The following is a 21606-nucleotide window of genomic DNA, read 5'->3' on the forward strand; positions in this document are numbered from 1 at the left end:
GGTGAGCATATATATATATATGTATATTCCTTCTAATCCACAGGGAAATGAAACATATTAAGTTCCCAGTGCACTTTTGTGTAATGATCACATCATCAGGGGAGATACAATAAAGAAAGTCAGCTGATATGCAAGGAAGAGACATAGCCCCTGCATGCCATAGAAAGTGATTAAGGGGGGCAAGAGCAGGTGGTTGGAAATCCTTCCTTCCTGTTTTCCGTTCCTAAAGAAGGAACAGAGCCAGGAGCCAAGTGAGGCATTTTCCCTCTCAGGCTCTGTCATCTATTCTTGATGCTAACTCCCTCACACAAGAAATGGCTAGCATGTTTAAAAAAGGTGTATGTGTGTGTGTTGCGTGTGGTGGTTTGACGAGAAAGTAATGAACGGGTAAGAGAGAGGCAGTGGTAATAAGAAAAGAGTGCTTAAGTGAGCTAAAGATGGCATGCTGGAATGAACTAGACATGGAAATTGAGTGAGGAAAGGCTGACAAAGTGGCTACATATGTAAGAAGAGAAGGGGACAAGGGGTGGTAATGAAAATGTTCTTTACTCTTGAAATAAACTGCTGTACAAACACAAAGAGTAAATGCTAACTTTTGGGGAGGCCAAAACAATAACCTGGAATAATAGAAAAGATGATCTACGGTGCAATGGTTAGTGGAAACAGGCCATTAAATATCTATAATGTTTATCTGTTATGATGTTACTAGTTGTTCATATTTTCTGATGTATCTATTTCTAGATAATTCTCTTACATTACATACCAGCACTAAAAATAATACCTAATTTCTAGTTGTATATCATTTTTTATGCATACTTGGAAATTACCCTCCCTACAATAGTGAATGAAAGAAAAATTACATTATGCACCACCAGTATGTGCACCAGTCACTGTGTTATATATAAAATATGGGGTGTTCATAAAGCAACTCAATGAATGTTACTAAAAAAAAAAAATCCTTCCCACCATTTAGTTACATATAATTCATTTTCGCATCTGATGCAACGAATGATGCAATATACGAATTCTAGTCAATTCTTAAAGTGGATAACACATACAGTGCTTATCTGAACACAGAACACAAGAATGTATTTTTTATGCAACAAGCTTATCTCAAAATGCAAGCCCAGCTTTTTAAGATGATGTAATAATGTCATCAGAACACTTGGGTCTTAACTGCAAGGTTAAAGGATTAATGGATTTTAGGATAAATAACAATATTCTTCATACATCCATCAAATCCTTCAAATTCATCATAATAGAAGAGCGGTCTCACTTACTTTGATCTTTCCCTATAGGCTACACGTTAAACTCTGGAGACTTTAAATCGATCCCAAGTCTTGTTCATTTGCAACGGGTCTGGACTATCAATAATACAAATTTCACTTATTCATACCAAATGTTTCAAACTGCTGCTCTGAATATTTTCCCTCCTCTTATAAGCCTCACCAAAGGTAGTCTTCTCTTTTTAGTGTAAGTATACATAACGGAACCTCATGATCTTCTATGAACTGTACACATGCATTCCATGCTCTTTCGTCAACAGAGCTTGAAGGACAACTCCCATCCTTTTCTCTCTAAATCTTACCCAATAATACAGAATCTTCTCTTTTTGGCATAAACATAATGGCACCATGTATTTCTAACTACTGTATACATACATACCGCACTCTTTCATCAACTGATTTCAAGGGCTATCTCCACCCCTAATGAATACTTGGAGCATCAAGGTACAGCTGATTGTAGGCTACATCCCGCAACCTGGTCAGTCTTGCATACTTTGAAGGCATCCAGTTACTCTTCAATGTTCAGGGGACGTCCCAAGATGTTCGTGAAGTCTACGAAATGCTAGATGAACAATCATGGACCCCTGATATTTATATTGATATTTCCCAATATTTCTAGTGCTTCTTTGCTCTTCATTTCACATTCTTTCCACTCTATCACACCAGCTATGGTTATGTTACTTTGATGATTTAGTACAAGGCCAGCATGTGTATCTTCCACGCCAACATTACGATGTGTCTCTTGAATCTATGTTCTCGTGACTAGATTTATCATGTTCCAACCATCCAAATATTCCGTACATTCTTATTGCACCAAGAAGAAGCAGTAAAAGACTTCTGGACAATTTCTAGTTTAGGAATTTCACTGGATTTATATAATACGGTAAAGTTCATTATGCTACACATAATACTAGAGGAATCTTGCTTACGACTCATCCAAAGCAAATCACCTTTACCTTAATGTAACCCATACTGTCATTCCCCAGACTACTAGGGCAGTAAGGAAGTGATAAATACTCTCTGAAGGTTCCATAAAAAAAAAAATTCTTGCTGATACAATGATTCCATGACATCCAACCAAAATATTTTGGTTGGCTGCTAAACTCTTTCGTTCCCCACACATCATCAAATCTTCTCACACCAATTCCCACTACCCTGTTTATCTCCTAGTTCATCCTAGCCAAGAGGATAGAAGAAAATCCCCCCCAAAAGGTGTTTACAGAGTCGCCACTTCATCCTTTAGGGGGTGTCGAGCCTACTGACGGAGAGACATTTTTACCTCCGGACCAAGATGACATTTCTCTCGCCCACAGTACCACTGGGCCATAACAATTTCCCTGATCCTCCCCGTGGCTAGGGTGGCACGAGGCTGGGCATGGGGGTTACACACACCCCTGGCCTTCACAATATTGGGAGGAGGAGAACTTCAATCATGTGACAACCCCCCCGTCCTGAGCCACCAGTGTTGACATTCATCACCGACTCCCAGCCACTCGCAAACACTTCCATCACCTTCAAATTCTCTTCCCCCTTTTTCCCCCCTCCCAACACTTCCATTCCATTTTCTACTCCCGCCACCTGAAGAGGGATGGTAGTCCTCTTGCCCTTGTGTCCTCTTGCCGTCCTAGGGCCGGGGGAAACCTCGGCTAGAGGGCCGAAATCGCGTGAGATGGTCCCCCGCCACCATCCCTTGGCAATGCAACACCTCCGTCGATATCTGTCAATTTGGGGGACTTACGAGGTCGGGGTCTTCGCTCTGAGCCTGGCCTCTCCCTCGTAAAGTCCAGATTGAGGTTGGTGTTCATCCTTTCCCGGGACTGGGCCTCATTCTCGGCCTTGAGCCTCGTTCCCAGCCCCTGGAGTCTGTCTTGGAGGGAGCTCAGCGTCGCCATTTTTGTTTTCCTTTGAGAGCGACGTCAGCGCCATCTGTTGGGCGGGAGGCTCACTACTGTGGCCAGCAGGTGAGGCTCACGAACGGTGGCCAGCAGGTGAGGCTCACTTACGGTGGCTAGCAGGTGAGGCTCACTTACGGTGGCCAGCAGGTGAGGCTCACTTACTGTGGCCAGCAGGTGAGGCTCACTACTGTGGCAGCAGGTGAGGCTCCTTCTGTTGCCGTTACTGAGCCTTTTACTGCTGTGCCAGCAGGTGAGGCTCACTTACTGTGGCCACCAGGTGAGGCTCACTACTGTGGCCAGCAAGTGAGGCTCACTACTGTGGCCAGCAGATGAGGCTCACTACTGTGGCCAGCAGGTGAGGCTCACTACTGTGGCAGCAGGTGAGGCTCACTTACTGTGGCCAGCAGGTGAGGCTCACTACTGTGGCCAGCAGGTGAGGCTCACTACTGTGGCCAGGTGAGGCTCACTACTGTGGCCAGCAGGTGAGGTTCACTACTGTGGCAGCAGGTGAGGCTCACTAACTGTGGCAGCAGGTGAGGCTCACTACTGTGGCCAGCAGGTGAGGCTCACTACTGTGGCCAGCAGGTGAGGCTCACTACTGTGGCCAGCAGGTGATCCCTCTGCCAGCCCCCCACACAGCAGGCGAGACTCCTCCTGCAGCCGTTACTGAGCCTTTTACTGCTGGGCCAGCAGGTGAGGCTACTACTGTGGCAGCAGGTGATCCTTTCGGCCAACCACCCCTCCCCCACAGCAGGTGAGGCTCCTGCTGCCGTTACTGAGCCTTTTACTGCTGTGGCAGCAGGTGAGGCTATTACATCTGCAGCCGTTGTTGAGCCTTTTACTGCTGTGCCAGCAGGTGAGGCTCACTACTGTGGCCAGCAGGTGATCTCTACGGCCAACCACCCCCACGCAGCAGGTGAGGCTCCTCCTTGTGCTGCCGCTACTGAGCCTTTTTACTGCTGTACGAATAGTATCTGAGGATTATTATCATTATCGTTACATGTGAGTCTTACAGTTGCTATTCCAGCAGGTGTCTCCCAGCTTCCCCAGCAGGTGGGGCCTGCTGGTGCAGCAGAAGGTGAGCTTTACTTCAGCCTCAGCAGGTGAGGCTTACCTCTCACGGGGTAGCAGATGAGATTTTATTTCACTTAATGCGTGTCTTTCGAGCCTTAGCAGTAGGAGTCTTATCTTGTTCGAGCGATTGACGATTACTGCTGATGTGGCGGCAAACTAATGTGATGATTTCAGTCTTATTGCTACTCTAGCAAGTTAGTGGGGAGTCTTATTACTACTCTGGCAAGTTAGGGGAGTCTTATTACTACTCTAGCAGGTTAGCGGGGAGGCGTATTGTTACTCTAGTAAGTTAGCGGGGAGTCTTGGTGTTACTCTTGCAAGTTAGCGGAGGAGTCTTATTGTTCCTCTAGCAAGGTAGCGGGGAGTCTTATTGTTACTCTAGCAAGGTAGCGGGGAGTCTTATTGTTACTCTAGCAAGTAGTGGGAGTCTATGTGTTACTCTAGCAAGGTAGCGGGGAGTCTTATTGTTCCTCTAGCAAGGTAGCGGGGAGTGTTATTGTTACTTTAGCAAGGTAGCGGGGAGTCTTATTGTTCCTCTAGCAAAGTAGTGGGGAGTCTTATTGTTACTCTAGCAAGGTAGCGGGGAGTCTTATTGTTCCTCTAGCAAGGTAGCGGGAAGTGTTATTGTTACTTTAGCAAGGTAGCGGGGAGTCTTATTGTTCCTCTAGCAAGTATGGGGAGTCTTATTGTTACTCTAGCAAGGTAGCGGGGAGTCTTATTGTTCCTCTAGCAAGTAGCGAGTTTATTGTTACTTAGCAAGGTAGCGGGGAGTCTTATTGTTCCTCTAGCAAAGTAGTGGGGAGTCTTATTGTTACTCTAGCAAGGTAGCGGGGAGTCTTATTGTTACTCTAACAAGGTAGTGGAGAGACTTATTGTTACTCTGGCAAGTTAGCAGGGAGTCTTATTGTTACTCTAGCAAGTTAACCTTATTACTTACCCAGTAGGTCGTATTGGCCACAGCCTCAGCAAATGATGTTTACTAACTTTCCCAACAACAGAGGCTTACCATTACCTCAACAAGTGAGGCTAGTAAGCCTCACCCACTGCCTCAGTGGGTGAGTCTTACTACTTCCCTTCGTGAGGCTTGCTGCCCTCGCAGATGATGAGTCTTAACTATGTATGTCAGGCTTATTGAAGTGGGTTCTGAGTCTTATCCCGTAGGGGTCTTAGTGCTGCACTCCCAGGGAAATCTTACCTCCGCCTAACGATGGGGTGAGTCTTACTGGTGCCCGAACCAAGGAAGTCTTCCTCATGCCTCACCAAGGAGTCTTCCTCATGCCTCACCATGGAGTCTTCTTCTTGCCTCATCATGGAGTCTTCCTCTTGCCTCACCATGGGAGTTTTCCTCTTGCCTCATCATGGAGTCTTCCTCTTCCCTCACCATGGAGTTTTCCTCTTGCCTCATCATGGAGTCTTCCTCTTGCCTCACCATGGAGTCTTCCTCTTGCCTCACCATGGAGTCTTCCTCTTGCCTCACCAAGGGAGTTTTCCTCTTGCCTCACCACGGAGTCTTCCTCTTGCCTCATCATGGAGTCTTCCTCTTGCCTCACCAAGGGAGTTTTCCTCTTGCCTCACCACGGAGTCTTCCTCTTGCCTCATCATGGAGTCTTCCTCTTGCCTCACCACGGAGTCTTCCTCTTGCCTCACCATGGAGTCTTCCTCTTGCCTCATCATGGAGTCTTCCTCTTGCCTCACCATGGAGTCTTCCTCTTCCTCACCAGGAGTTTCCTCTTGCCTCACCATGGAGTCTTCCTCTTGCCTCACCATGGAGTTCCTCTTGCCTCACATGGAGTTTCTCTTCCTCACCATGGAGTCTTCCTCTTGCCTCACCAGGAGTTTTCCTCTTGCCTCACCATGGAGTCTTCCTCTTGCCTCATCATGGAGTCTTCCTCTTGCCTCATCATGGAGTCTTCCTCTTGCCTCACCACGGAGTCTTCCTCTTGCCTCACCATGGAGTCTTCCTCTTGCCTCACCATGGAGTCTTCCTCTTGCCTCACCATGGAGTCTCCTCTGCCTCATTAGAGTCTCTCTTGCCTCACCATGGAGTTTCCTCTTGCCTCACCACGGAGTCTTCCTCTTGCCTCACCATGGAGTCTTCCTCTTGCCTCACCATGGAGTCTTCCTCTTGCCTCACCATGGAGTCTTCCTCTTGCCTCATTATGGAGTCTTCCTCTTGCCTCACCACGGGAGTTTTCCTCTTGCCTGACCACGGAGTCTTCCTCTTGCCTCACCATGGAGTCTTCCTCTTGCCTCACCATGGGAGTTTTCCTCTTGCCTCACCACGGAGTCTTCCTCATGCCTCACCATGGAGTCTTCCTCTTGCCTCACCATGGAGTCTTCCTCTTGCCTCACCATGGAGTCTTCCTCTTGCCTCATCATGGAGTCTTCCTCTTGCCTCACCACGGGAGTTTCCTCTTGCCTGCCACGGAGTCTTCCTCTTGCCTCACCATGGAGTCTCCCTTGCCTACATGGAGTTTTCCTCTTGCCTCACCACGGAGTCTTCCTCTTGCCTCACCACGGGAGTCTTCCTCTTGCCTCACCATGGAGTCTTCCTCTTGCCTCACCACGGAGTCTTCCTCATGCCCCACCAGGGAGTCTTCCTCTTACCCTACCACGGAGTCTTCCTCTTGCCTCGCCTCGGAGTTTTCCTCATGCCTCACCACGGAGTCCTCCACTTCACTACGGAGTCTTCCTCTTGCCTCACCACGGAGTCTTCCTCTTGCCTCACCACGAAGTACCTTCCTCAGTACTGCCTCATCATGGGAGTCAGTGCTGCCCCATCAAGGCAGTCTTAGTGCTGCCCCATCAAGGGGTTCTTAGCGCTAACCCATCAAGGGAGTCTTAGTGCTGCCCCATCAAGGGAGTCTTAGTGCTGCCCCATCAAGGGAGTCTTAGTGCTGACCCACCACGGGAGTCTTAGTGCCGCCCCATCAAGGGAGTCTTCTGCTGCCCCAGGAGGGGATTATTACAAAAAATTGCCCCAGTATGTATGGACTGCTGCCCCCGGCCATGAGCCTTACTGTTGCCCCGAGAGGTGAGGCTTTCTATTGCCCCCTGCAAGTAAACTTTCCTTATTCCTCTGGAAATAAGACTCCTTCTTATCTCAGTAGGTGAATATTAATGTTGCCCCAACCGAGGAGGCTTTCATTGTGAATGTTTCCCGTGAGGTGAGGCTCAATGCTGCCGTAGCAGATTGAAGTCAGCCTCAAATATAGGCAAGAGAGTACTATCTTGGCTACCCATGAGGCTCTCTACTGTCGCCACATATGAGTCTCATTGCTCTTCCTAAACTGCCCATCTTAGACCCATTGAAAGCATTACGAGTGACCCTGAAATGTTTGGTTTTTAGTCTTGCCCTTATTCAAAGCTAGGCTTACTATTGCCCAATATGTGGATCCTAAATGATGCCCCTGTTTGTTTAGGCTGCAGTGAGTCTTATAACTCCCCCACAGATGAGTCTAATACCCTGAATAAGCGAGGTTTAATATACCTACCATTTTGGATGCGTATCCAGGATTTGATGGTGGAGGAGGTGGAGGTGAAGAAATTCCCTAAAATTATGATCAAAAGCTCAAAACAAGAGTGATACGTACCAACACATCATTTTGGAGGTTTTTGAGTTATTTAGCAAGTCAATCACCAGTCAAATCATCATAAAACTAATTATAAGGGGTATAAATATATATGGTATTTGATAAATCAAAACAGCTGATGGCCACAGTCAAGGGAGTTTTCGTTCTATAAAACGAATATATTTATTCTTTTCAAGGTAGAGAGAAACTCTCATTACTAAGATTAAAATAACTGTAGAGATATATAAAGTTTTCTTTCATTCATTAATTTTACTGTATAGTTCAATGGGAGGTGGGTGGCATTCCCTCCCCCCTCCCAATATTCAAATTAGGTAACCCCCCCTTGTCAAGAAGGGGAGTCTTCCAGCAGATAAGTTACGGTAACAAGTTAGTTTTACTACTGCCCCAGCAGGTGAGTCTTCCAGCAGATAAGTTACGGTAACAAGTTAGTTTTGCTACTGCCCCAGCAGGTGAGTCTTCCTGCAGATAAGTTACGGTAACAAGTTAGTTTTACTACTGCCCCAGCAGGTGAGTCTTCGCAATAAGTTACGTAACATAGTTTACTACGCCGCAGGTGGATGTCCTTCCCAGATAATTACGTAACAAGTTAGTTTTACTACCCCCAGAGGGAGTCTTCCTGCAGATAAGTTACGGTAACAAGTTAGTTTTACTACTGCCCCAGCAGGTGAGTCTTCCAGCAGATAAGTTACGGTAACAAGTTAGTTTTACTACTGCCCCAGCAGGTGAGTCTTCCAGCAGATAAGTTACGGTAACAAGTTAGTTTTACTACTGCCCCAGCAGGTGAGTCTTCCAGCAGATAAGTTGCGGTAACAAGTTAGTTTTACTACTGCCCCAGCAGGTGAGTCTTCCAGCAGATAAGTTGCGGTAACAAGTTAGTTTTACTACTGCCCCAGCAGGTGAGTCTTCCTGCAGATAAGTTACGGTAACAAGTTAGTTTTACTACTGCCCCAGCAGGTGAGTCTTCCAGCAGATAAGTTACGGTAACAAGTTAGTTTTACTACTGCCCCAGCAGGTGAGTCTTCCAGCAGATAAGTTACGGTAACAAGTTAGTTTTACTACTGCCCCAGCAGGTGAGTCTTCCAGCAGATAAGTTGCGGTAACAAGTTAGTTTTACTACTGCCCCAGCAGGTGAGTCTTCCAGCAGATAAGTTGCGGTAACAAGTTAGTTTTGCTACTGCCCCAGCAGGTGAGTCTTCCAGCAGGTTAAGTACTGCTACAAGTTAGTAAGTTTTACTACCGCCCCAGCAGGTGAGTCTTCTTACTGCCGTAATAGGCTCTTACTACTTCCCTATTCTTACTACTGCCTCACTAAATGAGTCTTACTACTGCCTCACTAAATGAGCCTTACTACCGCCTCACTAAATGAGTCTTACCACCGGCAGCAAGAAGTACCTCTTACTACTGTCTCATTAAATGAGTCTTACTACTTCCCCAGCAGGTGAGTCTTAGTACTTATGTCTATACTACTGCCCCAGCAGGTAAGTCTTACTCCTATCTTAGCACTCAACGTCTTACTTCTGTCTCAGCAGGTGAATTTTACTACTACCTCAGCAGATGAATCTATTTACCGTCTGAACTAGTGAGCCTTACTATTGGTAAAGAGTCTTTACTACTGTCCCAGTAGGCGAGTCTTATCACTGCCTCAGACGAGTCTTACAACTTACTCTCCGAGTCTGTGACTCTTATTATTTACTGCCTCAGAGTTGTATTATTCAGTGCCTCAGCAGATGAGCCTTACTACTGCCTCAGCAGATGAGCCTTACTACTGCCTCAGCAGATGAGCCTTACTACTGCCTCAGCAGATGAGCCTTACTACTGCCTCAGCAGATGAGCTTTACTACTGCCTCAGCAGATGAGCCTTGCTACTGCCTCAGCAGATGAGCCTTACTACTGCCTCAGCAGATGAGCCTTACTACTGCCTCAGCAGATGAGTCTCACCAGCAGGCGAGTCTTGAAAATACACCAAACGAAAATGAATGAGGCATAGCAGGAGTGACTCCTGATGCCACAAGAACAGTGAGCGAACGGTTAAAGAACAGTTCCAGGTCAACCAAAACTGTTCATTGTTCCATCATCAACAAAAGAGTTATTCCTGATCAACTTTATAAAAAATCTGATCCTTGTTCCAGATCAACCAAGAACTGATCATTGTTTTAGATTAACCATTTGATCATGGATCCAGATCAATGATAAATTGATCATTGTTCCAGATCAATCATATGTTGATCATTGTTCCAGATCAATCACAAATTGATCATTGTTCCAGATCATATCACAAATTGATCATTGTTCCAGATCAATCATAAATTGATCATTGTTCCAGATCAATCTAAATTGATCATTGTTCCAGCTCAATCACAAATTGATCAATGTTCCAGATCAGCCAGAAGTTGGTAGTCATTCTCGATCAACCATGATTATAATTGTTCTAGATCAACAAATAATGAAAAACTGTTCCAGGTCAACCAAGAATGGATGATTGTTCCAGATCAATCAAGAATTAATAACTAGATTAACCTCGATTTCATAATGTATCCATATTAACCAAGACTTGATAATTGTTCCACATTAACCAAGAATGATAATTACTCTTGATCAATCGAGAATCTTTGATTGATTCAGATCAACTAGGAATTGATAATTACTCCAGATCAACCATCAAACTGATATTTGTTCTAGATCAACCAAGAACTGATCATTGTTCCAGATCAACCAATTGATAATCATTTGAGATCAACCACAAACTAAGAATTGGCATTTGCTCCAGATCAACCAAGAATTGACATCTGTTCCAGATCAACCATGATTTGAAGTGTTCCATATCAACCACGAATTGATAAATTTTCCAGATCACCCAAAATAGATGATTCTTCCAATCTACTCAGAGTTGATCATTGCTGCAATTGATAATTGTTGTAGATCAAATAAGAATTGATAATTGCTTGGATTGATTAACATCCTAATGACCCATGAACTGAGAATTATTTAAGATCAACCAAGAGTTGAATAATCATTCAGGAATTATAGTGGTAAATGATAGTGTATCATCAGTCAGACAAGATACACCCAGGTAGTGAACACTAGAAACTGAGCCCTTAGGTACCCCCTTCAAGTGAGCCACGCAGGTACCCTTCTAGGCCAATCATTACTACCTCAGAGGTCGAACCTTCCTACTGCTAGCCTCGCTGAGCACCGAGATGGGCAAGATAACACATCAGTCCTAGGAGTAAGGACACGGATTCAGTTGTAGCCCAGACGAGAAAGAACTTAAAGAAGCACACCGCAATGGAGTTTCACATTCATACAACAAACTCGTAATATAAAATTGATTTTAATCAAAGTAAATAGCAAACTGATCATACAGTAGCTATGATTATTACATGACAGCTAGAGACTGAGTGTGAACAAATGTGGTCTTTGTTGTCTTTTCCTAGCGCTACCTCACGCACATGAGGGGGGAGGGGGGTTTTATTTCATGTGTGGCGAGGTGGTGATGGGAATGCATAAAGGCAGACAGTATGAATTATGTACATGTGTACATATGTATATGTCTGTGTGTGTATATATATGTATACATTGAGATGTATAGGTATGTATATGTGCGTGTGTGGACATGTATGTATATACATGTGTATCTGGGTGGGTTGGGCCATTCTTTTGTCTGTTTACTTGCGCTACCTCGCGAATGCGGGAGACAGCGACAAAGCAAAATAAAATAAATAAAATATGATTTTTGAAATAGATGCCTCTCAGCGACTGATATCAACCACACCATTATTCTTTACAAAATTAGTACAACAAAACAACATATGGCTACTGCTGTTGTTGTATGCAGATGATGCTGTGCTATTAGCTGAATCAGAAGATGAGTTATATAAGATGGTGATCTGGTTTCTTGATCTTTTTCAGAGGATGCCAAAAGAGACTGTGAATAAAAATAAGACTGGCTTTGAAAGGGATGAGAGATCAACATTTAAGGTGAAAAAATTTAAGTTGTGATGAATTTAATTATTTGGGAATGAAATTTTGTAGAGATAGTAATAGAGGGCGGAGCTGAAGGCAGCTGTGCAAGGGAGAAAGGCTACTGAGTAGTAAAAACTCTGGTGAATGGAAGAAATTTAAGTGTAGTGATGCAATAAGTTTGCATGAAGGAGTACTTGCCTCAGCACTGATGTAAAGCTGTGAATCCTAAGTGTATATAAAGTTTATGATAGGTAAAAAATAAGAGCAGTAGAGATGGGTAATTTGTGTAGTATAGGTGGAATTAGGATGATGGACAGAATGAAAATAAGAAAAGTATGTGGTGTGAAGAAATCACTAGAAAGGCAAATGAATGAAAGTCTCATAGGATGATAGGGTGGTCAAAAAAAAAAATAAAGCAATATAGCAGAAGGTAGAGGGAGAGGCAGACTCTAGAAGAGGTGGAAGAATGTGGTGAAAGAATTGACTGGAACAGGATATTTTTGAAAAGTTGCTGGGAGTCACTGGGGATTGAATGCACTAGGGAGAATTTTGTGTATAATGTGAATGGAGACATTAGTCTCTCTTAATGAGTCAATTTAACATGTAAAGTGAAAAGTAAGAAGCTTTATTATAAGTGAGCAAATTTATTTCATTTTAATAAACTGAGAATGGGATGAGAATGTGAAAAAAATTTGGTGGAACCTGTACGTAAATGTAATTAAGCTGAAAATTATCATAATCAATAGAGAAAACTTAACATGCATGTGCACAAGATGAAAATGCATTATCAAAACTCCATTGTGTAGCACAGCAACATCATCAGGAAAATCAGAACCTGATGACAAAGGTAGACACAACAGACAAGATTTCACTCACACCAGTTTTCTTCTGGCAGGTCAGTCTTAAGTCAAGAGTTTCAACCATCTACTTCTTAACACCTACCAGGTTTCCATCTCTCCAAAAGAAAAAGTGACTAACAAAGCTCCAAGTCTTTTTTAAGGTTCTTTTTTAAGGTGTGTATATGGTAATTTTGTATTAAATTAAAAAGGAAAAGTAAAACCACGAGACTTTCTCTCAGTTCATTCACTTTTATACTGTAATTGCCACAGTCTAAAAATTATTCCATTCATGAATGAAACTAGATTTACAAAGAGCTATTACTGACTCAAAGCTAAGACTATCTCTAATTATTCTTAGGCAAAAGAAAGGCTGTTTTTACACAGGTACTGCAAGTTGTAGAGAGATTACATATATCCCTAAGATGCAGTACACATACTAATATCATGTTCAATAATGAGACAGGGAAAGAACCCAAACAATTATTTTGTGCACAATATCTATATTCAGACTACACTAGTTTAGAGAGGTTTGAGCTAAGTCTATAACATCAAAGTAACCCCTGATGTATCAATAAAATTCCACAGAACAATCATGTTATACAATGAATTGGCTAAAGATGCTATTCTATATACTCAATGCCATATAGCATTTTATCATCACCTTACAAAATATTTACAACGGAAGACGAATAAAGAAAGGAAAATTTTTTCATTACCCCAAAAAACTACTATTTTTTCCAAATGAAGTTTATTGTATTTACATTTGTTAATCAAGAAGCTGCTCTTTTTCCTTCATATTTTCATTTCATTCTCTACACCAAGAAAAAAATTTTCAATAGTGATGAACGTCCTAACCTTGCATTATAAATCCAATGATGAGAATATAAAGAAAATGAAACAAAACTTCAAGAAAAGAAAACATATATATGACCTAAAGACTGGACTTTTTGTTATTTCAAAATATAAAACTGTACACAGTAAACTAACTATACAGTACATGCACATATAAAAGATTGTGATGAATATGTCTACTTTCTTCAATGGTAAGACTTTTCTGATTAATACTAAATGGAGCTGTCATGCAAAAGTAATGCATTTTCAGAATGAATGATATGTTTTTTTATCTATTTATTTTATACTTGATCACCATTTCCCAGGTCAGTGAGGTAGCATCAGGAAACATGAAGAAAGGCCGATCCACTTATATATAAACACATACACATGTTTTTAATAGCATATATTTTTTTCTTTCCTGTCTGTGGGGCCTGGTTGTGGATAGGAGGCTGTGGGTTTAATGCAGTACACATGACAGCTAAAGAATGGATGTGAGCGAATGAGGTCTTTCTTCATCTGTACCTGACACTACTTCACTAACGTGGGAAATGGTGAAAAAGTATGAAAGGAATTTTTTTTTTCTAATTTTGTTTAATCAAATGCAAACACAGACACCCAGCAGTTTCACATTCATTACAGTATGATATCAATTTTGTACTTGGCAGTAGTGGCAGAAGCTGTTAAGTGGTTCAGAGATTTGTGATACTACAGAAAATGATTCAGTGATTGACAAAATTACTTAAGATTAAAAAAAAATCTATCATGGAAGTTTTAAAAAAAACTGATATGGTTTGGATGACTTTCTGAACTGCTGAAGACTGATGTGATACACTTTTGTTATAACTAATAAGTTGAATAACCATGATCCAGTTGTGGAAAAAAATCCTCTACAGGAAACTAAGTCTAACTTAATGCAGTACCTAATAATCAATATCAGTTTCTTTGCTTTAAGTGCATGAATGAATTATGCCTACAATCAGTACATTGCTGAGGTAGCTGGAACTGCAATGTGTACCTTCACCATCTCCTATCAGGATCAAGAGTCTCTCAGTAATCTAAAGTGATTTTTGAGAACAAAATATAATTGAGGAAATTTCTGCTTATGATCAAATTTCAAAAATGCAGTTCTCCCTTACAATAACACAAACATGTTGAGCATAACTTGGAATTAGAGGAAAAAGTTAATGAGAAGTGGTTTAGAGAAATGCAATGCTGTACAAAATTATTCACAGGTTGGGAAAATTTTTACTCAGTAGTTTAAAAAAATCTCTTTATCTTGAAGCCTTTGAAAAAGACTCATAAATCTCTACTCTGTCCTGGAAACCCTAGATAATTAATACTACAAAATCTGCTTCCTAAGAGCCAAGGTATGGTATAGATGTCCTCTTTCTGTTCAACACATGCTTCGGACAGTACTCTCATAAACTGTCTTTGCACGACCCTGCCACTAAGGACTGGACCCATGGCATGCAACTGGTGTCTGCCTCCTACAGTTTTTATGTGGAGACCAGCTACATGGGGACTGACTCTTAGATAACTCCTTTCTTTGACAGGCAATGATGTGGAGTTCTGTTTCTATAATTTTCCACCTTGAACAGTCAAATCTAAAAATATAAAAGGGACTCTATTCAATCTTTTCCATGTTTCTTTTGTCATGTTATCCAAGATGGCCAAAATTAGGGAGTATTTTTGCTTGCACCATGTCAATCATCATAATACAAATCAAAAGGTAAATTACTTTACTTGTATGAAATCTACTACTCCCTGTCTATTTATGCTTAAGTGTTTCTCAACCATCAGAGAGATTATTAGACAAAAAATAGGAACAAATACTCAAAGAAACCTTTAGAGGAAGTACAAGAACAAGGAATAAAAGGACCACATGATGGGAAGATCTGAACTTGCAACTCAAGAGCAGAAAAAAAATATAATTTTAGAACGAAACCCACATTTGGCATAATCAGAACCCTATAACTAGAGGGCATAACGACCCAGCTTGGTTTGTAAAACTGACATTTAGAAACAATGATAAACTATGCAGGGGATGCAAGTGTGTAGGGTTGTGCTGATTACCTATGATACTTGGATAACTAAACATCATTCTGAAATTTATCTATATATATGGTAGTCCTGGTTTCATAAGGCATATGGAAAAGATAATAATCTTCTAACAACAAATACTTGAGATTCTCAAGAAAAGAACTTGAATTCATTCTTAGACTGATGTGCTTTCTCAGAAGGCATATAAATTTGCTGCTCTATCAATTTCATTTCTTCTTTATATAAAACAGATCACCATTAAGTCTACTAGAAGTAAGAAAATCATGGATATTTAAGAATAAGAAATCCTTTCTCTAATGCAGGCATAATCCTTTGAGAATCTGAAGGGGCATCTGCCTGATGGGTAGTGAAACATCATTTTATCTCACAAAATAAAGAAAGTCCATGAAGACTTAGCTATACCAAAAATACAGGAGGCCACCAGTTGCCCATTCAAGGACTCAATGACCATAGAGCAACCTGTCCAAGCATATGTTGCCAGTCACAGCATAATGGGTGAGATACAGCCAAGAAATTCTCATGTACATTCATTTGTTAGCTTTGGGTGACTGTGTCTTGGGACTGTTATAATTTAAAATCAAGAGATTGGTTTCCAAATGAGAAAGAGGTGAAGAAAGAGAAGGGAAGTTTGAAGGGCTCTGCTCACAGTAGAGAAATAATATTCTTCTCAATCTGCATTTCTCAGCTACAAACACAGCCTACTAGGCATCTGAAAATATAGCTACATAAAAGAAGGAACTTCTAAAAACTTGAGGGAAGAAAAAACTAACCTTGATTAAAGAAAACTGATCCCCATTCAGGACAAAAACCACAAAATGAAGGTCAGCAAAATGTACATGGAGTTATCTTTGATATCAAACGGCTTTTACCAAATGCCAAAACCTCTTTTACTAAACTCGATCAACAGGAAGCTCCTCAAGAAAGCTAAGGTATGGGCTCTGAAGAAAACCAGTCATTGTTTGAATGAGAGCTACCTTCCTGATCCAACCAGGATTATACTTTGCTCATAATGATTTAAATGAACCTTGAATAAGCAGATACCCTAAGTAATTATATCTAAAAACAGAAATCTTTGGGGTCTTGAAGGGATGTAAGGGATGATGTTCCAAGAATATTTCTAAAATCATATAAAAAGACATTGATTCCTAAGTCTATCAGTCTCATTTTCAGCAAGGAACTTTGGGTTTTTCTTAATCTTACTGAAAAGAGATGACCTTCAAACTTCCGCATTTTCTTCCTGAACTGAATTTAATAGCTAAATGTTGTAGAATCATATGAACCTTAAAGCTAAAAAAAGGTAATCATTTACAGTTTTAGACAATTTCTAACGACCAACCTCTTAAAAAAAAAAATCTTGGTCCACTTCACACAGGAACAGAAACATAGACCAATAAACAATATCATGTCTTACAGTCCAAGTTCCTAAAAAGTGCTCTTATAAGAAGCAATAGTGTTACTGCCCTTATTCTTATCATGAAAACGTCCAAGAAAAAACTCAAAACATTTTGCTTTACTTACAAGTAATGTTCAGAATATCTACAAAAAAAAAATTGTCAAGATAACCAAACCACCTTGTAATGTCTCTGGGAAGAAGGGCATCGTGTAAAAGATTGTCTGTTAAGTGCAGTATTTTCCTGACTTTTATCCACACATCTGTCTGAAGAAAATGCACATGTGAATCCAAAACTTAATGTTGCAGCCCTCTTTGATGGTGAAAACTTTCTATGAGAGTCTGAGAAATCTCTCAAGGTAAGTGGTTCATTAGCAGTATCCTTTTGCACAATAGCTGTTTTATCCACTAAATCTTGACTACCAGTCAATTTAAGAGCTATCTTCCTAGGATCTTTATCAGATAATTTAAAGCAACACATTCTGATCCAACATTATGGTCCTGATCCCTACTGCCTATGAACTGAAAACTGCAGAAAGCATAAGAGAGTGATGGCCTCTTTAAATTCCAAAAGAGGAATCATCTCTCACGACAAAATCTGCTTGGAAGCAGTTGACCCTAGTACCTTTTCAGATACCACAGTCCTAGACTGAAAATAGCACCTACCCAAACACTACAAAATACACCAAGCAAAATTCTTGAATAAACTACTGCTTTGATGCTACTTACATGAAAACATGAACCAATTTATCCTAAAGAGACCAAAAATAACATGAACTATTAATCATTAACACTACACTGCACTGCTGGTCATCACAAAATGGACCCCTCAACCTAGCTTCAAAATGTTTGAAAAGACACCAACCAGGCCCTTTCTTGATGATATGCCAACAACTCTGAGCTGCAGTTCATCTTTTTGTTTCTTTGTAACCCACAAGAGTCAGTAGTACAGTAGAAACGGAAAACAGAAACATCAGGCCATAAAGTCTGTCTTAACCTCCCCTTCTACAAAAATGCATGACGATTTCCTCTTAGTCTAAAGTTCAGAAGTAAACTAGCAACATTTAAGATAATATGCACTGAAGACAAAACCTCAGTGAGTTCCTGAGAGGAACTAATCACACAATGTATTACTAGAATTGCCCTATGGTAGCCATCCTCTACCTCAGTTCTTCTGGTGCAATGATTCTCTAACTCTTTTATTTCACACCACATTTTCGAGTTTCAATGATTCTTGCAGCACAATGAATCAACTTTACCTGTATTCTACCGTAATTACTCATTATCAACTAAAAGGAGGGAAAACTAAAGTCTTTCCACACATACATGATAAATTCAGTAAAATAAATTTACTGCAGTGTCTTACAACGACATGTGAAGTGACTGACATAAAATAAATATTGCAGTTCTCTATTCACTGCTCAAATAAATCACCAGCACACTAACTGTGACATGGGACCTTAGCTTTCTGGGTCTGTCATTATCACCCTTAACAGTGACATAAAGTTGCAAGATGATCAGTACACCTTCAACAATTAAGGTTCTATGTATAGGAACAATCCCATGAAGTACAGCAAGGACCCTTCTTTGGATAGAAACCCTCAGACTTGGTTCTCTGGTATGATGTTTTGTTCATGACTTAGTGTGAGAAGTGGTAAATAGAGTGGCCAACATACTGCCCATCCTGTGATCTACAATCATTTTGAAGTTAAAAGGCAAATGCAAGACACAAATAATTATTGGTGAGGCTGATCATCACAACAAAATGTCTTAAGTTGCTGCTGTATTGTAGGAGCTGATACATATGTTTTCTCAAGCACATCAGATATACAAAATACTTCTGGTTGGCATCACTGAAAACCCTGCATATTAAATGAAAAATACTCATCTAGCCATCAATATAAAGCCTACTATCAAGAAAGGAGACACCACAGGCTGATGACAAACAGATCCAAATAGAACCAACATGCAAGTACTATGTGAATAGGAGTAACAGACCACCCAGCTCTTTGCAATGATATAATTTCTTTTTTCATACTTGTTCGCCATTTTCTGTTTTCTTATGGATAAGCTCCATTTTTGTGAAAAGTAGAGATTTATTCTCTCAGATGCTCACATGAATGTCTGTTTGTTATGTTAGAAAAAGTATATAACTTACTTGTTTACTTATGCTAGACTGACTTTCCATGGTTGAATGCAAGTTTTCTTGCAACTACAGTGATAAAAGGTTCTCCAATAAATGATAACATTTCAAAAATATAACTAGTTATGGATGATATAAAACCTTCGAATTCAGTTTTGAAGGTAAAGCTAATGCTACCTTTTACTTCGTAAACTTCCTGCACTAACTTAAAATCAGAATCTTGATAAACAAGAAACTTATGATAAAAAAAATGAATGCTGTACCAGATTCCATTTGTGAACTGCATTTCATAAAATTTGCCACTTCAGGTAAAATGACTTGAGATTCCCAATGAGAAAAAGATTTATGCATTTTCCAAATAATCCTAAAAGCAATATCAAGGAATCAATCAGACTTCAGCAAGACAACTTTAGAATTTACCCACAAAAATGTAAGCTCTGGGAATGATAATGAAACATCCAAAACCGCAAAATGAAATGGAGAGTCACTATAATACACATGATATCTGAAACATTTTTGAGTCTCCAAAGCACTCAGGAAATTAAGTATTGGACATAAAATTAAGTCTCTTCTCCAGTGGTATAACGTGTCTCCAAGTGACAAAAAAGGAATGCATGCATGTTCACTAACTCTACTCTAGAAATGAAGCATCCACTACAGTGGCTTTCCTATTAACATGTGTAAGGTATGACAGTAACTTACAAAAACGATACTTAAATTTTCCTTTCATGCGGTAGCTTAAAGAAAAAATGCCACAAAATAAGAACTGGATAAGAAGGAAGACAAAGATGATGTCACAAGTAGTTTCATGTGTATCATAATTCAACAAATCTTTTTTGTTGAGCTTTTTTGCTGTTAAGGTCACAGGACACATAAATAACAAAGCATAGAACGTTAAACTTTCCATACTTCTTCCTAATCTGACATTACTGCTTATTCACAAAAAGACATGTTTAAGTTTGATCTATTATGTAAAGCTGCAGTGTTGGTGGTACAGAAAACACTGATAAGTCTCCCATTTACTGAGGTATGTCATCTTCTGAAGTAAGTGTTTATGTATATAAAAAAATACAGAGTGGAATGACAACTAAAATAAATCTCTTCCTTCTAAATTCATCTCAAACTCCAACTACGCAAGAAAAAATAACTAAATATAAAAATACTTTCAGTATCTAATCTAGAATTAACTTTTATCTACAAAAATTTCAAGAAAGTGAACAGTAATCATGTGTAATATCTATGCACTTCCTCTTCTAATTTCTCCATGTTATCTTCATTTACATCAACAAACATCTTCTGTTGCCGGCTAAAATAATAAATATCTCCTGTATAAATATCAAACCACAAAGCATGGATATACACACGACCCCGTGATAATCCCTCCCGCATGAAGTTGTAACTGGCAACGTTCTGAAGCTGTTGGAGAGTGTTCACTTGGGAAAGCTTGTCTTCATCCGAGAACTTGTTTTCAGGGTCAATATATGCAATGAAGCGGCGCATTGGGGTCTCTGCCTGGAATCATCAAGATGAATAGTGTAGAATCAGTCCATCCACTGATAGGTGCTATCTTTATACATGATGCATTACTTTGCCACTATACTGTCCAGTAACTCGTAAGCAATCTACTTCTCACGTCCATTTTAATGTACATCTTGCAATTACTAATAGAAGAATTTTTATAGGGACATAAACACTTATTCTTATTTTCTTCCTTGTACTTCTTTCTATCATCTTCATGCAGATTCATATTTCTCCTTCTTATATCCATCATTGTCCCATTTCCACAAAGTCTTTCTGATTAATTTCTTTATAAATCACTCTACAGAAAAAAAGCAATTCATGTCCATTATTCAACTCCATGCTCCAAGGAAAATTTGTGTCATCCTTCACTCATGTAAGGTGGACAAAGCAAATCCTCCTCCTGACAACACGATCACACATCTAGCCATGGTCACTAACTACACAAACCTCAAGAGTTGCTGTATCATCGTTTTTATTCACAGTACAGTATATATCAAGCATCTCTTACCACTCACTTCACTTGCATTTATTCTTTTAGTTACTTTTAAACATCCATTCTTTCCACATTTTTGTACCACTCTTTCACTATGCAAGCTCCCACACCTTAGTAGACATATTCATACCTTTATCTATCATACTATCTCCTATTATCTAGCAGGGTGTCCCTTTGCATTCACTAATACTTGCAAAAAAAACATGCTTATAAAAAATTTGTGCTGAGTTCCAGGCACTTCTTTATGCTTACAGTTATACTGGCCTCATAAGGAGGCTGAAACAATTTAAGACATTCATGAAAGATGAAACTTTCATAATCAAATAAAAAGAATCACCAAAGAATATAAAAAAAAATCAATCAGAACAACTCTGCAATTCACCACTAGTACTTGATTACAAGAGAAGCTTGCATGAGGTTTCAAAATCACTACTTTTCATGCACTGGTAAATACAAAAGATCAAGTATAGATGCCACATCACTGACAAAGTGATATTAAGAGACACAATATTAC

General features: G+C 40.3%; 2 protein-coding genes across 3 annotated transcripts in view; both read right to left on the reverse strand.

Annotated features, from left to right (window-relative positions):
• LOC139761352 (uncharacterized) overlaps nt 1-3212 on the reverse strand; it is a 93274-nt gene extending 90062 nt beyond the window's left edge. For both annotated transcript variants that reach the window (XM_071685437.1, XM_071685436.1), the window contains exon 1: nt 3025-3212. In XM_071685437.1, coding sequence (XP_071541538.1) covers nt 3025-3178 — 154 coding nt within the window. In that variant the 5' untranslated portion in view covers nt 3179-3212. The remainder of the gene's footprint in view (nt 1-3024) is intronic.
• Nucleotides 3213-12878: 9666 nt separating this feature from the next.
• Nucleotides 12879-21606, reverse strand: part of CAHbeta (carbonic anhydrase beta) — a 35733-nt gene continuing 27005 nt past the window's right edge. The window contains exon 6 of the mRNA XM_071685444.1: nt 12879-20590. Within this exon, the coding sequence (XP_071541545.1) occupies nt 20303-20590 (288 nt within the window). The 3' untranslated portion in view covers nt 12879-20302. The remainder of the gene's footprint in view (nt 20591-21606) is intronic.

The sequence above is a fragment of the Panulirus ornatus genome, chromosome 40, assembly GCF_036320965.1.
Source record: "Panulirus ornatus isolate Po-2019 chromosome 40, ASM3632096v1, whole genome shotgun sequence".
Taxonomy (NCBI): Eukaryota; Metazoa; Arthropoda; class Malacostraca; order Decapoda; family Palinuridae; genus Panulirus; species Panulirus ornatus.